A 19711-nucleotide genomic window follows, 5' to 3' on the forward strand; every position below is an offset into this window, starting at 1 on the left:
GAAGTACTGAGATTGCAGCAAGGCGAACTGTGGAAGCGTCGTCGACCAATAGAATATTGTTCATCGTTTTTGGTGAACTGATTCATTAATTTCAGAAAGAAGGAAGAAAGATTATTGCCAATTTCAGTCTTCTTTTTTTTAAAAAATAACAGAACAGGATAGAAGACACACTAATCTTTGAAGTAAACAATGTAAAAAATATTATAATTGTTAATAAGCATAAGCCCCGAAGATGACCTATACCCCAGGACGAAAGCTTGGCAAAAAATAAGACAAAAATTATGATTGAAATTAGCAATAATCGTTTCTTCTTTTTGAAAATTACAAAGCTTTTCTTAAAAGATTATTTTATTAATTCTCCAAATTTTAAATACTCTTTTTTTTTGTTATCCTTAAGACCTGAATTTATTGTCTGTACTATTTATAGGCACTATCTTAGTTTACAATTTTAAAATTAGTAATAAGACGAATGATAGCAGCACTGGGCTGTTGGAACTTTTAAAAATAAAGTGGGGAGCTTTTGAATGCGAGTAGGAGAATTGTGTCCATGCACTGAACCTAGAGAAGTCAAGAAGTGAGTTGTAGTGGATTCGTATTTAGTAAGTGTTGGTACATCCCGGTAGTCGAGTCGAGTGCAATAAGTTAGATACTGTAATCCTAGTGTTTAACAAATGTTACATGTTTTAGTTATATCTTTTGTACTCCCAAAATAAAATACAAAATTGCCTCTCACCAACATTAAAGAAAGATTACCTCGCAGTTGTCTACTTTTTAAGACATCAAACAAAATAAAAAAGGTAAATTAAATTTAAAATAAGTTATAGGGGATTTCTAAAATTGTTTATGAATAAGTTTGATATTTTTTTACTTCATAATATTGTATTTCTTTATAATATTGTAGAGTATTCTATAGAGAATTCACTCCGTAAAAATCATAGCCATGTTTATGGCAAAAAGCCAAGTTTTCTTTTAAAAAACTAATTGTTACTAATAAAAATGCGCTTGGAATAGTGTCACTCATTGGAAAGAAGTTACCAGACAATTTTTCTCCTCAGCTATCACCAGACGTTCATTCTCCTCAGCTATTCCCTAGCTAATCATTAACTCGCCGGTCTCCCTTTCTTGCTAAAATCAAGTGAAGTGATAAAAAACTACTTTTGTGAGAGATTCATTGGAGGGATATCATCTTATTTCTTAGTTTAAATATAGTATATTAATAATATTTATAATATAAGTAGGAAACAAGAAACTTTATGACTGAAACAATTCGTAATTAACTTAATTATATTTGTTAATCCCTGTTAAATAGAATGTTAATAAATATTGTATTTAACCTGGGATTTTCCCCTGAAATTTCATGTATATCTGATAAATAAATTTATCATAAATCTTTTAAATTACGAAAACTGTCCGGTAGGACAGTTGTATAAGGGATGGTATTGACTTTATTTTATCAGGATTTCTTGTTGATTAGTATCCCGTTATTTGTACAGTAGGGATTTATTTTTACTATTCTTACTAGTTATTGTTTAGTTGATCAATAAATAATGCATTTATTGTTAGGCTAAGGAGAAAGGTTTTTTAATTTGAAATTAACGATATCTCGAGTTAGGAGATTAACAAGTACGTTTCAACCAATTTTTATTTTATTTAATAATTAATAAATTATGAATATCTTCAAATTTATCAATAATTTTTATGAATACCTACTAAAAAAATGTGTAGTGACTAAACCTTTAAAAATGAAATCTCTTCACTCTTCATTAAACATTAACAAAAAAATATACATATATTCTCTTTCTCATGCCTGTCTTTTTAACTTTTAAATAAGTATCAATAATGCAAAGTATAAGCTATTTTAGTAGCTAGCTGCTAGAAATAATTTTATTTTCAAACTTTTATTCAGTTTATTTTGGCTGTATCCAAAAGGAAGCAAATATATAAGTTATTTGCTCGAAATAATCATAATTCCATAGTTTTATTTTATGACTCAAGCACTTATGAGTTTTATATCTCATAATGTGACGTAAATTATAAAATAAAACTTTTTTACAGTTGTAAAGACATTAAAATTCTATATTTTTCTGTTCATTCAAAATTCTGGAGGGACCAAACTGGTTAATATTAAGTTTCTGATTTAAAAAAAAATTATGAAAATCTAGAATTTCTCTTACCTTAACTACTAATTTTGCCGCGGAGAAATCAATTTCGTTATCTTCAATATCTTTGCCTGATCCAAATTTATATAATTTTTGATAAGGTCATCTCTCGTTTTTAACTAGGTAGCTTCAGAAACGATTGCCTTCGATCTAGGTAGTTTTCTGAAAAAATGGAGAAACGATGTTGCTGTAGGCATCATAAGCCATGAATTGTAGTATTTCATAAATCTAGTAAGCCGACTGATAACCTTAAAATACTCTTGCCAAAAATACGAGAAAACAAATCTGGAGTGAAACTTTCAAGATTTCCTATCATTGCTGAGGTTCTATAGTTATTTTTTCTTTAAACTCCAAATCTATCGCTAACATTATCTAGATTAACAAATTTATAGCAGAATATGGGATGCATTCGATTTTAAATACAAAATAATAAAAATCTGTTACTCTGTAGAGAAAACAGAATATACTGTAAAGCATGAAATAAAATGTTCTAAAATATAATGTTTATTTTCTTTTCAACTGTCCAAACTCTCATAAAAAAAAATTGTAAATCTTAAATTAATATTTTAACTGCATATTATTTATTCTCATGTCATCTCTTCTTTTAATTGTTGGAAATACAAAGTTCCCATTTACAACGCTATATCCGTAAGATGATCCACAACTCCCTTAACAATGTTTGCATTTACTTTGTTCGTTCATCCCTTAACACTCGACGTAAGATGTCTTTTCAAAAAATGGAAAAATGAATTGTGTACCTTATTATGATCCAATACACCCAGCCTTTAAGTTTATATTTCGCAGTTGTTTCCCCATTGAGCTATATATTGCCGTGAATTAAGGTTCTTTGTTTAGTTAAACTTAGTGAGGTAGGCCTTGATTGCTGTCAATTTGTCACATTACGCTTTTAAGTGCGGCCAGGAATGAATTGCTATCATAATTTATTTTTTAGTTCATTCGGTTTCAGGCCTTTCATTCGAAAAAATAGTTTATTTTTTTAGAAGATTTGTGTGCGTTGCGTACTTTGAACAAAATATCTTAAAAGCGACCAATTGAGTCCTTTCAGGCGACTGTAACTAAGCGAAATCAATCTACCAATCAGAATTAATAACTTATCTAAGATTTAGCTTCTTTTTTTTGGTTTGAAAATGGATCTAACGTTTCTCTTTGAACAGTGTATTCATGTTGGTCTACTAATTTCATTTGAAACATTTGTCCAGATTAATCTTATTAAAGGAAATTGTGGGGAGGAGAGTATAATGTATATTTCTGAGTCTTATAATGGAGTGTTTAATGTGTTGCCAACTTACCGTGTTCAAAGAAATACGGTATTGTTCAATTTTGTTGAGATTTTGTTGGTCTAGTGGTCAAGAGCTTGGTTTTGTAAGAGGAAGATCCCCAGCTCGAATCTCGCCTACTGTAAGGAAATGTATGACTACTTTTTATTTGTTAGAAAAAATTGTTTATAGTAAAGTATGAGCTTCCGCCACCGTCCACAACACCTAATTGGTAGTTGGTTGGGGAAGTTAAGCTCCGCCTGAAGAAGAAATAGACGATTACTTTTTTTTTTCTCCGAAGTAATGTAACCTGAAGTTTAGCCTTCAAAATATGGGATCAATTTGATCAACTAAGTTAGTTTTGTCCAGAAGATAAAAGTCCCAATCTAATACATTATGAAGTACTAATGCTACACACCATTCTAGAGGCTCCAAGTTGTACTCTTTTTAAACAGTATGGTAATGTCTTTTACAACAATTTATGAAGGCATTTTGACATTGATCACTGATTGAAGTATTGCTATGAAATAAAATAAAGATTATTCCTGAAGAACTGTTTCTAAAATAATAAATATCTCCTTGAAATATGTTGATATATGTAATACCATGTGTGTTTTTAACATTAAAATGAACATATCTGTTTTATCTAAATTACATATTTAAATATGCTATCTAATATTAATTCTATGGTCACACTGTTTTATAGAAACGGTGAGGGGTCATATAGGTGGTTTATAGTTATTTTTTTCATATTCGTGTTGATGAAACTGTTTCGATATCTTCGAATCATTTGTTTTTTGTCCTTGAAAAAAACAAAACAAATGGAACATTATTATGACTGGACTGTTCGCGATATTAGCTCAGTAGACGGATTTTAACGAGTTTTTTTTTTAGCGCACGTTCACATTTGCTTCATTCATTATTTCCTAATTCTAAGATGTTTGAACTATTTGTTCTGTGGTGTTCTTTTGAGTCCTCTAATAGAAAGAATCTTATTCATGGACTTATATTCTTTTTTTAATTCCACATCCTTTTAGACTTGTGTGTTTTTAACTCAAGTTCATTAAAAACATTATCAAATAGGATACAGGTATTTAAATTAAACAAAAGATTGGCGAGATATTAATTCATGCGGGATACTTAGGAGCAAATTACTGGTGTGGGCGCTCTTTAATAAATTATTGTAAATAAATACGCGTTGTTTAGTCTGCCTGGTATTTGTTCAGCCAGTTAACCCGTTATTATATTTACTTACATTTCTTTTAGTGTTAAGCTGTCCCCTCGTAACCTTGACGACTACCATTGGTAAGGAACCTATCCTTGCTTTATCCTAAATCCAAAATAATTATGTTCACTGAGATTCAATAAAAGAGAGAAAAGAGAAATCACTGTAAACACCTTGTGCTCATCAGTTACCAGCCATATTCTCTTAAAAATATACCTTATTCAGAACATTAATGAGGCTAAGATGTGTTGAATTTTTGACGGCAAGGGCTGATTGAAAATAATAATACGAGTATTTCATGTGTTCCTATACACGCGTCTTTAAAATAGCCTGAGCAGATGTCTTTTCTGCTACTGTGCAATAGATTTTTAGGTCCAGGGTTTACTGAAGTGCCAGTGTTAGTCACATTAAGAGTATCTCTGGAGGAATGTTTTAACTTCCTAACTAATAACTTTCTTGTACCTTCAAACAGAAATACTTGTTGCTTAGGAATTAAATTAGTGCCTTTATCAGAGTACTGAGTTTCCCCATACTAAAATGTTTCCAAATTATGTGCTTAAATAGGGTTTTTCTTTTTTATATTGAGTTTTCACAGTAAAAAAGGTCCGTTTTAAGGTCCACAGATTTAAAGAAAATTGGTTCTTAGATCTCCTTTCTATCTCTGAATGGTAACAAATACCTCAGGAAGGTGAAACCTCATATCTCGAACAGGCGAATCCTTCAACCAAAAGTATCATTTTATTAAATAGATTTTCCAAGTTTTTTGAAGCTTTATATTCATTCAAGATAGTTCTGCTACGTTTATTTGAAACATTGTAAATACGTCATTACTCAAGTTACTTCTGCTATATTCATTTGAAACTGTTTTTCCAAATTTATATTCGATTAAGAGACCTTGTGGGAGAGAGAAATGGTTGGTGTACCATCTAGAGAACCATTTCAGTCTAGTACGTACGGTCCAAGGTTCTATATATTATAAATTCTGAGTTAACAAAAAAAAATGGAAAATCGTAAGCTTTACTCAATAAATTTTCACTTTTCTGAGATTTTCTTTAAGCCTCATATCTAGATGATAAATCACTTTAATTTGAATAATTTTTCAAGAAAAATTCGTGTCAGTAGATTAAAAGAATCATTTCGTGCAATATGCAGTTTTGCAATCTAGATAAAGGTATAAAGGAGACCAAGAGTTAAGTCTTTAGTTAAAAATAGAATAAGCATTCTAAGTAGGTATTTATTTATTTATTTTATATTGTAAGTAATTTTTTAATTTTATGTCATTAATGAAGATAAATGTAAATATTAATTAATAAAGACAATTATTATTATTAAAGGTATAAAGAATTGAATATTTTTTAAATTCTGCGTTAGCACCTCGATAATGCAGTAAGTGAAAATTGTGTAAGGGTTCACTCCAGACATTTTGAAATTTTTTACAAAATGGGATCTAAGATCTCTCCACTTCGTGAATACTATGCCTACATGAACGTTTATTAGAAATACTTTTTTCCAAGACAATTGGTTTTTATGCAGTTCTGGCAGAGGGTAGGCGTCCCTCTAAACTGACATTTCTACGAGAGCACGAGATTACAACTGTAAATGTGTTCCGTTCAATTTATAATCTTGAAAATTGTGGTATGAAAAAGAAGACATGTGTACATTGCATCAGATTTTTTTTTTTAACGTTCTTTTATCATTCACTTTTGTACCATTATAAGACTCACATTATCATTTAATATTTTCACTGATAATTTGCAATCCGTAGATTGTAGCAAAAAGAAAGTTTTTCAGAAAGTTATTATGAATTTCACTGGGATCCAAAAATCCTGTGAAATACCAAACCATCTTGGCCATCGTGAGAGACTGAACCTCCATTTCTCCTATTTTATTCACCCCTAAGTTTACTAGTATTTGCAGTAATTCGAAATTATCCAGTTATTTCTGATTACATGGATTTCTATCTACTTCTCCCCAATTTCATTGGCGAGGAGGGGACCAACGGGCAAAATAGACACTATTTGCCCACGTACCCCATGGCTCATGTGAATTTCAACAATTACTCTCGTACCAGCGTTCTTTAACAGCTCTCGACATTCGAGCATCGCTCTATAATCTTTTCTACATTCGTATCAGTCGATTCCTTGCCTTTGGCTGCCTGGGTATGTTTTGAAATAATAAAAAGTTAAAAAAGAACGAGTTAACGATTACAATAATAGCAATAAAAGTATCCTTGGCGCCTCTTTACAGCTCATTGGACGTCATAAAAAAAGAAATCATATCGTAGTTTCAATTGACAATTTTTTCAGTCGAAAGAGACAGTTAATTTAAAAATAAAACCAGTTTAACCTTTCTAGATATTTTATTTGCGTATTTTTTGTGCGCATAAAGAGAGGATTCGCTAAAAACATTTTTTTGTTTCAATTTAGGCGACCTTAAAACACACACACAGAAAGCGCCCCTGTTGAAAATGGTGTTCTGTAAAAATGCTTCCTCTTCCTGCTGAAGAACTACTCTTATGGCTTGTAAAGAAGTAAACAATTCTTAAGTAAAACTCACTCTTGAAAATCTTCTACAATTAATGCAGCAATAAAATGTCATAAATTCTTCAAACTTGATTTATTATTTGTTAATATAGAGAAAAGCTCTAGTTGCGGATCTCTTAGAAACTCCAAAAAATATATTGCCCTGGACAAAATATTTACTATGAAAATTGTAAACCTTGATTTTTAAATATAATACGTTTTAAAAGAAATCCGTAAATAAATAATAACCAAAATTGTACAGTTTTTTTGAGATTATCGTGATTAATACGTTCTTCTGGTTATAGATTCTTTCGAATGGATCTTTTCTGCTGGCAATTGAAGTCCTAGCGAGTTTTCTTTTTTTTTTTGAAATATTTTGTTCACATTTGCGATCGAATGGAATCATTTCTTTGAGAAAATATTTAGGACATTCTTAGGAAGCGGTAAATATTTCGGGCTCTCCTTTACGAATATCGCATTGTAAGTCCTACTTCCTTAATTGGATTTATTTAGAGAAATGGGAGATCATAAAATCAGTATTGCTTTCAAAATTATTTTATTCTAATAGAGAGTTACTGCAATCCTAATTCTTTAACTAAGAATACCCCAGTGACATTTAATTGTTGGCAGAAGTTGTTGTTAGTACAAATATACTTTGTTTCATTTATTTTATTCACTGTTTATAACGTATCACCGTGCCCTTCTTTCTCGTGTTCACCTTCACGAAGATTGAATGTGCGACGATGGAAAAGGTAATTGTTACTACAGTTTTTATATTTGACCTTGCTCTACTGAACTTGTAAGGGACTATTTTAAATAAAGCACTAACATAACTAATCAAGGTTTTTTTCTTTTAAACATTATTTCCTGATATACAATACGTATGTTTTTTTTCGATTGCTTCTTCTGTAATAATTTAGTGTTGCTTTCTCTTACTGCTCTTCCATTTAATTCTTTTTCAAAAGAGAAAGTATAGGGGTTGTACCAAAATTTGGAAATTGAGGTCTACCGGAAATAACGATAACTAGTCCTCTTAATTTGAAATGTAACAATGAATTTGAAATAGTAGACATATTGATGCAACTAAAAAAATCACTTTCAATTCTATCCTGCCCTCATTATTTTCCATTCTTATTAATTATTCTTTTTTTTATTCATTTAAAAAATTGAAAAATATCTATAATTGGCGAAGAAAATCTAGGTTAATTTGTCGTTAATATCGCAAAGCTAAAGGTTAATGGTGATATTTATACAGAGTTCTACTTTCATTCTTATCTTATCACTTTTGATTACTTTTTTTAAAATAGATTTTAAGATATTTATAACCTTAAAAACTTTTCATGAAGAAATCTTTACTCCTTTATCATTGTGTAGTCAAGATCTGCTAAAAACATCTGGTCAACTTAATGTCAGTTTATTTTAGTCAATCCTATGCTTTATGTTTGTTTTTGCTTATACACACAATGGGTTTCCCAGAAATAAATAAGTACAAATAAACGTTGGTTGCTGAGATTATAGGGTCTTAGACTATTTAAATCAATGGACGGACTCTAATCAAATGAATTTAAGTTCACGAGTAGAAAATTTTAGCGGAAGTTGCCAAAAAAAAAAAAGAAAAAAAAAGTAGGACGTTTACAATCTATAACAGGAGATGCAGCTGAATTCTATTCTCTGTTCTTAAAGCTCTCCAAGACCCTCTGTTATTGTAATTATTGAATATTTGGGAATTTACTAAATGCTAGTTAATTTTAATAAAGGTTTACTGTAACAAAAAACTTTTAAGTGAAAGCAGTAATTTTTAAAATTCATTCTGTATGAAAACAAACAGTAAATGATTTACGTCTTTAGAAGTAAGTGAAAAGTAAAAAGTCCGGGGAAAATCAAAACGAAAAAGAATTGCGTTATTTAAGGTGGTACTATTAATTGAACACACCGTGTGATACGATATACCACCTCCTTCAGAAGGCTAGATTTAGGATCTTTGTCTGAAGTGGTTTACGTTAGAGGAAATTCAGGCTGTTTTCCCTGAATTTGTTTGGGCAGCTGTGATTCTTAAGTGGCTCATGCATGGGGTCGATTGCTATTTTGTTTTCCTTGCTACAGGACCCAGAAGATCTCCTAATAGCTTAGAATTTCCCTTCCTACTGACGAATAATTCATAAACGAAAAGTAAGATTGATTTGTTTGGTTGTTGCTTAAATTCGTTCTAGGATTACTCCTGTTTTCATTTAATTAGCACTTTTGAAAACTTTCTAAAATAAAAAGTCCAAGAAGTTTCAGGATTAATATCATAAAAAAAAATCCTCTTTAAAAGAAGTAACAAAAATGGAAAATGAATATTAGAAAGATAAATGAGCCAGTAGAAAGAAACGATACAAAAGAAGAAGAAAAATCAGTGCAAAATTATATACACATACACTGGGCCAAAAAAGTCTGTGAACACTAACCTAAATTTTATTACTTTTATTATTATCTTATTAGAAACTTCTTTTATTTTCAAATGAAATATACTATTCGATAGAGAGAAACCAGAATTTTTCATTTTATATTCAATCTTTTATTTTTGTTCAACAGGAATATCACAATTAAATGTTTAACAAAACAACACCCCAAACGAATGCAAAAAAAGTCTGTGAACACTTTGCAGAAATAAATCATTCTTACACATTGTACGTGAATTATAAATTTTAAAAACTTGTAGGACCTCCTATGTTCCTAATCACTTCCAACAAGCGAGCTTTCATCGATCCTAATAATTTTGTGGTCGTCAATGTTGGAATTTTATCCCACTCTTCTAAAATAGCGTTTTTTAGTTGTTCACGGTTTCTTATTCCTCGTTTATTTATTTCGCGGCTGATTTCATCCCACAAATGTTCTATTGGGTTAAGGTCTGGCAATTGTGGAGGGGTGTTTAGACGCCAGAGTGTATTATTTAAAAGCCATTCCCGAGTTTTTAGTGCGGTATGTTTCGGGTCATTGTCTTGTTGGAAGACAAACGTTCCCTCCAACCCTATTTTTTTTGAATTTTCTTTTAAATTGCGTCTTAATATATCCACATACACATATTGGTCCATCATACCATTAATTAGATCTAACTTGCCCACTCCTTTAGCACTCATGCACCCCACACCAGAATGTTGCCTCCCCCATGCTTAAAAGTAGGCTTCATATTTTTCATTTTCATAGCTTCATTTCTTTTTCGCCACACTTTTTGTCGTCAATCAGACCCACATACATTGAATTTCGACTCATCTGAAAAGATTACGGTTTCCCAGAAACTAGAAAGCTTAGAAACATATTCTTTCGCGAAATCCAATCGGCGGTTACTATTTATTTTATTGATTAAAGGTTTTTTCCTCGGGACTCGACCGCAATAATCGTATTTTTGTAATTTATTTCTAATTGTCTGTGGTGTTACGCTTACACATAACCACTTGATAATTCTTGACTGATTTTTTGAGCGCTTGTCCTGGGTTCTTCTCGAACAGACTTCAGAATTTGCAGTTTATGAAAGGAATTAAGTTTTGGTGGCCGTCCACTGCGTGGCCTACTAATCACATTTCCGTACTTTTTAATTATATTATGCACCGTTGAAGGGTTTTTTTGAACTATCTTCCCTATTTCTCGAATACTTTTTCTTTCATTTCGCAACGTCACAATAAGTTCTCGAATTGGTCTGGGAACTTCCATATTAGTGGTTAAATATGTACTAATTAGATTATTTATTCACAAAACTGACTGTAGTGGTTTCTACAATACAATAGAGAACTTTGAAACTTTATTCAATCGTTTTTCTGTTTGTTATCTTAATGTTTTTACATATTTATACAGCTGTTCACAGACTTTTTTTGCATTCGTTTGGGGTGTTGTTTTGTTAAACATTTAATTGTGATATTCCTGCTGAACAAAAATAAAAGATTGAATATAAAATGAAAAACTCTGGTTTCTCTCTATCGAATAGTATATCTCATTTGAAAATAAAAGAAGTTTCTAATAAGATAATAATAAAAGTAATAAAATTTAGGTTAGTGTTCACAGACTTTTTTGGCCCAGTGTATACCTATACATATTTTCCATCGATGTGATTTTTTATTAAGAACAGGCGTCTTAGGGGGTAACATCACTGTAATAAATTGCAATAAAGCTTATCTCGTCCTCGTTTTTAATCTAATGTTTATATATTTAAAACAAACAACAAAAAATTATATTTTTCTCATGATTCGCCCATCATTACTATGGTATGTACGCGTTACGCAAATAGACTGGAAATTTTGAAGTGCTACTTACGAGTATAGTGCTAAATTTTGAAGTTTGTAAGTAGGTTACAGTCGATAACTCCATTGACCGACCAGCTACTAGCCAAAACTAATCATAACTCACATGAAGTTAATGTTTCAAAAATCTATCACTGAACTAAAAACACATCAGGTAAAAAAAGAAGAAGCATTTAAACAAAACAATAAATTGGGTTGTGCATAAAACTATTAAGATTATTAGCGCCCTCTTCTTTTCACCGCAGTACTAATTTCTCGAAATCCTGGAATGGTGTTCACCTTACATGTTTATTATGTGTTTTATTTCTGGGCCTCAAGTCGCTAGGAGTGGTGACGTAAGTTTTGGTTTTACTTCTTTAGTTCTATTATTATCAACACAATGACGGCTCGTGGTGTTTAAGTTGCACATTCTAACTTCGTAAGACTCATCTTAGTTAATGAACAGGTAATAGAATCAAATCAAACTTTGAAAATTATATGTACGGCATGATTCTGTGTAAATCCAAGAATTTTCAGTTATTAGTTGATATTAATTTTAATAGAATACCAGATTTTCTTCAATTTCCTCTCGGATCAAGTTCATGGGGATCCGATTTTAATTTTTAAAATAAACCATTATTATATAAATATTTTTTCCTGACTCCTACTGTAACTCCGGCTCGACTGTTCAAAGTGTTAAATTTTATACAACGGAGTGTTTTGTCCACGAATTACTTCGGCTTAATTCATGATGATTAATTTTTTTAACTTTCTAATGAGATGACGATATCAAATTTTAGATCTTTATGGGTAGTGTAAGCTAGTACTAATTCTTCAACAGAATTCCTAACTTTTAAGATTTTGAGCAACTTTGACAGTTATAGTTATTCAGAGTTACATTAGTTTTCTAAAGTTTAAGTAATCTAATTTTAATTTTAGTGTTTTTTATTTTATTAAAACATTTTTCCATCATAATTCTCTTCTTAAATAAAGATCTGGACAAAACTAAGCTTAACAAATATTTATTTCCTGTCCTAAAGCAATGTTATGAGTGGGGCTATTGGAACATAAAAGACGCTCATTAATTACTTGAGAGGTAATGCAAAATTTTTTCCCAGTCAGAGGTTTTAGGCGACCAGTTCAGGATTATCCTGCGCTATTGTACATAGAGCGCGTGGAGATTACTCCAATGAGAGGACCGTAGACTTTTTTTTTTGGAAAGGTTTTGAGGTTTAGAAGGGAGACAATAATGAAATCAAGATTTGCAAATAGCCTGGCAAAAGTAGGATACTGTTTACAAGTAGATAAAACTTTTTCAATTGATTAGCAAAACAGTGGAAATGAAGAACTCATTGTCAACTTCGAAAATAGTTACATTTCGCTTATTAAATCTAAATATGTTTATTGCTTCAGTTAAATCTTCTTTTCAGTAATATGAACTGAACAGCGTACATTTATTTATAATCTATAAAATTATTGTTATTTAGTTAGGGATTATGCTGAAAAAAAACACAGGAAAGAAATTACAATCGTTCCAGAAATTTGATATAGTACCTTATTTATCATCGTTAAGTGTAATGCGCATTAAAACAAAAGTAAAAAAAAGTGCTTCAAAATCTAAAAGACAGACAACTTTCAATTATATTTGTTTTATAAGATTGGAAGATATTTTTGTTATCAGTTTGAAAATTTATCTAGTAATTACAAATTTTTATGATTAATTTGTCCTCTAGAAACGATTAACAGTCCTCTTTAACAGTAAGGTCACTTTAGGTCAACGAGGCGCTGCAATTCATTGAACAATAAACTTCTATTGTTTGTACACATTAGTTTTTTTTTCTTCTTTTTTTAATTTAAAGCGCCTTTAGAATCTGAGCTCACAGGGCCTTTTTTTTATGAAAAACATACGGGTGGTAGCTTGTAAGAAAGAAATCTAAGAGATAGCTGGTTTTGAACCCTGGATCTCCGCGAGAGAATAATGGTCTGTCCACTGAGCCTTTGCTATACGAATATTGCATTATTCGTAGTTTACTATAGTCTACAATTGCTAGGTAATAAATTTAAATTTGTATTTACCACCAGAGAAATTACATTCCCGCCATCTTATGGACTAGCTTTTATATTAGACTCTTTGTTTTAATCCCAACCGTCGATTGTGACGACGCTTGTCTCATAATAAATTCGGCAGAGGTGGACCGTAATTAACTCATGGTCACTGATAGATAGTAACTCCTCTCAAGTTATTGCGTCGTTATTAGTTTTACTAATACCTAGGAGCAATTGCACCTGCAGTTGTCAAATTCAATCAAGTTATTAAAAAATTAAAGTTTTTTTTATTTGCATTCTGAGTGAAATCATATTTTTTGTGTGTTTTTAGAAATGTCGGGCCATGGGTGTAGTGTGGATACAGCATTACCAGAAGGTTTTCTGAGGGAAAGATTATTGGAAACTAGAGGCGAATTATACCATCATCGCCAGGCTAGTGACCAAAGGGCGGCCAGTTCGCCGCAGATAATACCTGGAACGTTTATGCATCATTTACCAAGTATGTCACCGCCAACGTTTGGATCTCTGATAGATCTTTACAGAGGAGATCCAGTCGATGGTCTGTTTTCCTCACTGAGAATATCTTCTAGTACCACCACTGTAAACACTAGCTGTGGCACAAGCAATCAGTATAACTTTAGTAAAACAGCTTCAAGCATCTCTTGCGATACTAAACAAAATGTAAGCAAAGTCTGATTAGTGATTCTTATTTTATGATAGTTCAATAGTTTAATAATTGACTGAGAACATAGTCAGAGAAATCAAACTTCTAAAGTATTCTGAATGTTTATCATCTTTGCATAATTTAACTATTATTTTGTATGTTGTAGATTATGTCTCTGTATTGCACTTGAAAAAAAGGAAATTGGCAAAGTAAGTAAAGATTTTAATATTTAAATTGTGTCAACAGACCTGGTCCACTTCAGCAACAGCAGCATCAACTACGGAGAGAGAAGAATCTAAGAAACGGTCTTCATCATTAAAATCAAGTCGAACTAATGGTAGTACTAACGGTGAGAAAAAGATAGTCAGATTTGCCGACGTACTTGGTCTTGATCTAGCGGATGTACATACTTTTTTGGATGAAATACCACGTATTCCAAAATCAGCCTTTAAAGATTTGAAAAATGTGGACCTTACAACATCTTCGCCTCCAGTCAGTTCCGCTAGAAATGATTACAGAAATCTCGTGCCTCTGTTTTCTCAACCTGCCGCTCAAGGGTAAGAAAATCAATTTAATATTATTTTCCTAATTTAATATAAAAAATATTTGTAGACTGAGTAAACGGCTACGAAAAAATGACTATAAAAAAAAGGTTAATATAGAGTAAAATTTAAAGCCAATCTAATCTCTGCATTTTTTACTTCTTTTAAAATTCTATGACTGTATTTCCTCGAACACTTTGAAATGCAGTTTCAATTAAAAATCTATTGTCTTTAAAGATCTAAGCTAGTTAGTGAATCAGTAAAAGATTAATTGAATTAAAAGAATTTAAAACCAGCGTTCATAAAAGAATACCTGGCACACTCAAAAAACAATTCTGACAAATCACACTAAAAAAAAGAAAATGATATTTTCTCTTTTATAGATTATGCGCATTAGATTTATGCTTTTTCCAAGGACAGCTTGGAAAATATCCGAGTTATTTATTTTGCCACAATTATCAAACACTGGTTTAGTATTCTTTCTTTAAATGCCACGGAATTTCCACTGCTTCAAAAATGATTTGAAAAAATCACCTTTTTTCATTAAAAAAGTTTAATTTAATATTGATAATACTTTAAATTCTTCTAAAAAAAAAAAAAAAAATTGTTATCTTTGAAAAGAGAACACGGTCCGAAGAGCGGCAGTGTACCGCACTTGGCATTGGGCGCAATGACCTCAGATGACGCGCCTTAAACAAATAAAGGATTAAGAAAATTGGCTTTAATTTCTTTTGCATAAATTATATTACTGCATGATTAATTTGCATGAAGTACAGTCGAAGAAAAAAAAACAAACATACATTTTGTGATACAGATAAAACCTTAGGTTAGGTCAAATGAAATGTACAACTATAGCATTGCACATATTTTTTAAAGAGTTTGATAATATTGCCAGCTAAAAGCAATTCTATGTAGTTTTTAAGATCTCTTAATTTTATCTCAATAATCATTAAACGTTTCTAATGTGGGGGTAGATGTTTTGATTTTAGAAATTATGTGCTTAGTTGGCTGAGTGCCGTTAGATTAATTGGATACTTCTTTTCTTTTTTTGTTCGTATAAATTATAAATATAAATTACTATGTATAATTGTCATTTAGATAGTACTGTAGGATAATAGGAGCTTCGATATAATAGTGCGCATTATTTCAAAAATGGTATCTCTTTTTTTACTGTCTTTTTAATTATAGCCCAAAAGTAAATAATAAGATAAAAATAGTAAATCTTGATTCCATATCGGCAATTCACGCACATGCAAATAGAATTAATAAATGTTAATAATGCTTACTTCAAATTATTAATTGATTTCATTATTTAAAAAAAAAATGATCGGAAAGGTACAATTTATTTTTAAAACAAAGAAGCTATCAAAATAATTTATGGTGTAATGTTTTCCTTAAACTATTGACCAATATGATTTATATGAAAATTATTCATTAGTTATATTTACAAATTCCAGCCCACTAAGGGCTTTACACATCATGATACATGAATGATGCTTTTGAAAAGCATTATAAAATTAATATTTAAATTGAATTGAATGATGCCAAAAGTTATTGCAGGCCGATTCGACCACTTCGATCTGCACGTTGTAAAACACTGAATATATCCTTGAGAACGTCGAAATATTAAAGTTGTACGACAGATCCTACGGGAGAGTCTAGTACGCTAAACACTTCGCTAATTCCTTCCCTTAATAAAATTATTAATAATAAAAACATGGCTAATTATTTCCTGAATGAAATTTGACGGTTGCTTTTCCATAGTTAAGATGAAAGCGATAATTAATAAAGAAGTGAAAGTCAGCGATGAAAAAACATTCCTTCCATTCAATTTTTCTGCAGAATGCAAGTAAATATTTGACCTTGTTGGAGCCCAACAACATTTTTAACCCGGATTAGACATTAATACTTATATAATGTGTCTTTTATTTTATCTGATCTAGCTTTGTGAATGATAAAATTAGAGAATGGGAGAAAATGGCCAAATCTTGTCCATCTTTCAACAATAATAAATCTAAAGATCAACACAAGATATAAATATCTGTAGGATGAGGCCATGTACTAGGAGATGACTTCTTCATTACCCTTAGGACGAGGCCATAAAATTATCGGCTGAAGAGATGACTCTTCATTAAATTGTTCTTATCTTCAGTGAACCATTAATTTATGTTCTAATTATTTATTAATTTATAAGGTAATTATAATAATCTGCCACTTTGAATGTGGATGGATTGATGGATTGTATATTAAAAATAATTATTTGAAATAATTAATTAACGTATCAATTTTAAATAAATTAAAAGTACAAAAAACGGATTGTTTTCATGCATTTCTATATTGTTCTGTGAAAGTTTTGTAATGAGAACTTTTAAAATATTTTTTTTAAAAATTAAATGTAATAGTTTATGAAATATGATTTTTTTGGTTTCTTGCCCTTTCTTATAAATCTGACAAGAAACATTCACTTGTCTTATCATTTACTACAATTCTCAATGTTCTATCTTACAATTTTTCCCCTAACTTGAAACTTTAATAAATGTTATTCAGCCTTTTCTTCAAAATGAGTACCGTAACGAAAAAACTTCACGAATAACCTTCATAATTACATTTTTAAAAAATGTATTCCCAACACACTTCGATTACGTAAATAACTGAAAGCTGTTCTTAACAATCCTTATTGGATATATTTATATCCTTGTCTTTAAGAAGGTCATTATGTGCCGCGGCCTACTACAAGTTTAGACCACTTTGGTTCTCTTACTCGCATAACTTCCTGATTTGTTAGAATGTTAATTGTTCATTTATTTGTCTTGCCATAATCTGAATCTTTTCATTAATTGAGATTTTCAGTTACCAAATCTGATTATTATTTTTTCTCTCTTTCTCTTAAACGCGTCAGAAAAATGTGTGAAAATATTTCTTAAAAGAGTCCAGAGCTACTGAAAACAGTTAATAGTCTACTTAGTTTAGAGTCCTCTCTGTATGACAGAAGTGCTTCTGGCATTTTGCAAAATAAATTAGGGCACTTGTAAAAATAAGTTATGGTACAAAACACTATTCCTTAATTCCAAATTGACGAAATAAGAGGGAATGTGTGAAATGATGACTATGACATAGGACTCTCAGTCATGCGTAGCATATTTTACATAGAAAAACCCATCTAGGACATAAATCAAAGATGTTCAATTGCAGAGAGTTCATATTTTATTGAGTGTAATGCGCGGAACTAACCAAATCTTGTTGAACCAGATCAATCAATCAGAAGTTACACTTCAATGATATTTTCGACAATGGTTCTAATAATTTTCTACATTGTATGCACTGCATAAATTTAGTTCTATCACTTTTAGCTAGGGAAACATTTTTGTGAGAAAATCCACTTTTGGGTTGTTGTAATCTCCTTGAAGTGCCAATTCTATATTCGGTTCAATTACTTGTGCACTATTAATTCAATATTTAGTATTCATCTAATTTAAATATTCTTTAATATTAGTTGTGTTGACTAAAGTTTGAGAATTTCATTTATTGATAATTTGAAATAAGTCTCTTACCGAAAGCTAATCTCGAACGATTTTTACTTTAATTTAGTTTTAGAACTTTCACTTTTGCTATAAGTGAAAAATATTTTTAAGGGGAGTTAGAGGTGAAAAGCTTGGACCATATTTCCTTCCAAATTTTTAAAAAATACAAAATAAAACCGCATATTATAAAGAATATATATGAATTAAAAGTTGAAAATTACGGAATGAAAATGTCGAGTTCCCGTCAGATTATAGTATAATAAATAGAAGAATAAAGAAGCTGTGACATTAATAGCCGCTAGTGGGGCGTCGAATTCAATACCTTTTTTTATTTTACAGTTGTCTAAAATGTGTAAAGCAGGTACCGTCTCCGCCCGTGAACAGTTACTTTATACTAAAGTTTGTCTCGATAAAAGGGCTTATGTCACTTTTTATTTCCTATCGCATTTAGAGGAAGGTTCACGATCGTTTCAAACTTACAGAATTGAGGATTCGGCTCCTATTTTTTTTTTTTAACTTACACAATTTTACTGTTTATAATCTACGGATAATGTTTTCCGTTTTACTGTATATGAGAATAAAATATCTTAAAAGTAAATACTGCAACAGATTTTAAATCCTAACTTGTAAGGCTTCTTTCTCTTGGTAATGCGACCATAGTTTTTCGCCATACACTTGTAGACGATCTACGTATGAAATAAGCCCTATTTTTTCCCCCATCAGGGTAGAAGCGAAGGGAGCATCAGCTGCTTCTGCTAGCTATCTCTTACAGACATTCTTCATCTCTGTTGACCCAAGGATATCTAACCCTCCTTCACTTCTAGATTCCGTTGGCTCAGCCTTAGAGAGCACAAAGGAAGCTACCTACACCATTATATATGTACATTTATGCACGAGTCTGTTTTAATGCACACATTTTAATAACTAGGGGTAACTGGTTGTTTAATATATACACTATTTGAATTCGTTTAATCTTAGGCTATAACGGTCTCTGAGAAATCTTAGTTCTAGCCACTTACTTTTTCTCTGCCGTAGCTAAACCTGAGCAAGCTTCAGCCACTATTACTAGCTTCCTTATCTTAGATTAAATAGTTGGCTGCCGCCAATATCTTTTAGAACATTGGAAGAAGGTTTGCCAATTTGAAATTCTAAATTACCTTAAGAGAAAGCCATTTTCTTATTTATTTATTTTTTTAGAGAGCAGCCAGTAACATTAGTTAAAATTAGTGATAGTCAATTTAAGCAACAATTTAAGTTTTGTTGTTAGTTTTATCATACTTTCTTATCGTTTAATGTTGCCTATTTTTTATTATTATTATTTTTAGCACAAAAATTATTCTTTGTAATACTGTTTTAGTCGCAAATGCGTTCATTATTTTAGTTAAATAACTTGTGAATAAGTGACTATTAGCATGGCTAACATTAATTTTATGGTCATGATGTGAAAATTAACAACTTTGAAGATTTTTTGTTAGAACTATTTCTTCTTCTTAATTTGTTTT

At 30.8% G+C, this 19711-nt stretch overlaps 1 protein-coding gene across 1 annotated transcript in view; it reads left to right on the forward strand.

Annotated features, from left to right (window-relative positions):
• LOC141448960 (glycogen-binding subunit 76A-like) overlaps positions 1-19711 on the forward strand; it is a 23567-nt gene continuing 3856 nt past the window's right edge. Inside the window, exons 1-3 of the mRNA XM_074117883.1 lie at positions 1-797; positions 13814-14163; positions 14393-14703. Of these exons, the coding sequence (XP_073973984.1) occupies positions 13816-14163; positions 14393-14703 (659 nt within the window). The 5' untranslated portion in view covers positions 1-797; positions 13814-13815. The remainder of the gene's footprint in view (positions 798-13813; positions 14164-14392; positions 14704-19711) is intronic.

Source organism: Rhodnius prolixus, unplaced genomic scaffold (assembly GCF_049639745.1).
Source record: "Rhodnius prolixus isolate KJV_2025 unplaced genomic scaffold, Rpr scaffold_1, whole genome shotgun sequence".
NCBI classification, from domain to species: Eukaryota; Metazoa; Arthropoda; class Insecta; order Hemiptera; family Reduviidae; genus Rhodnius; species Rhodnius prolixus.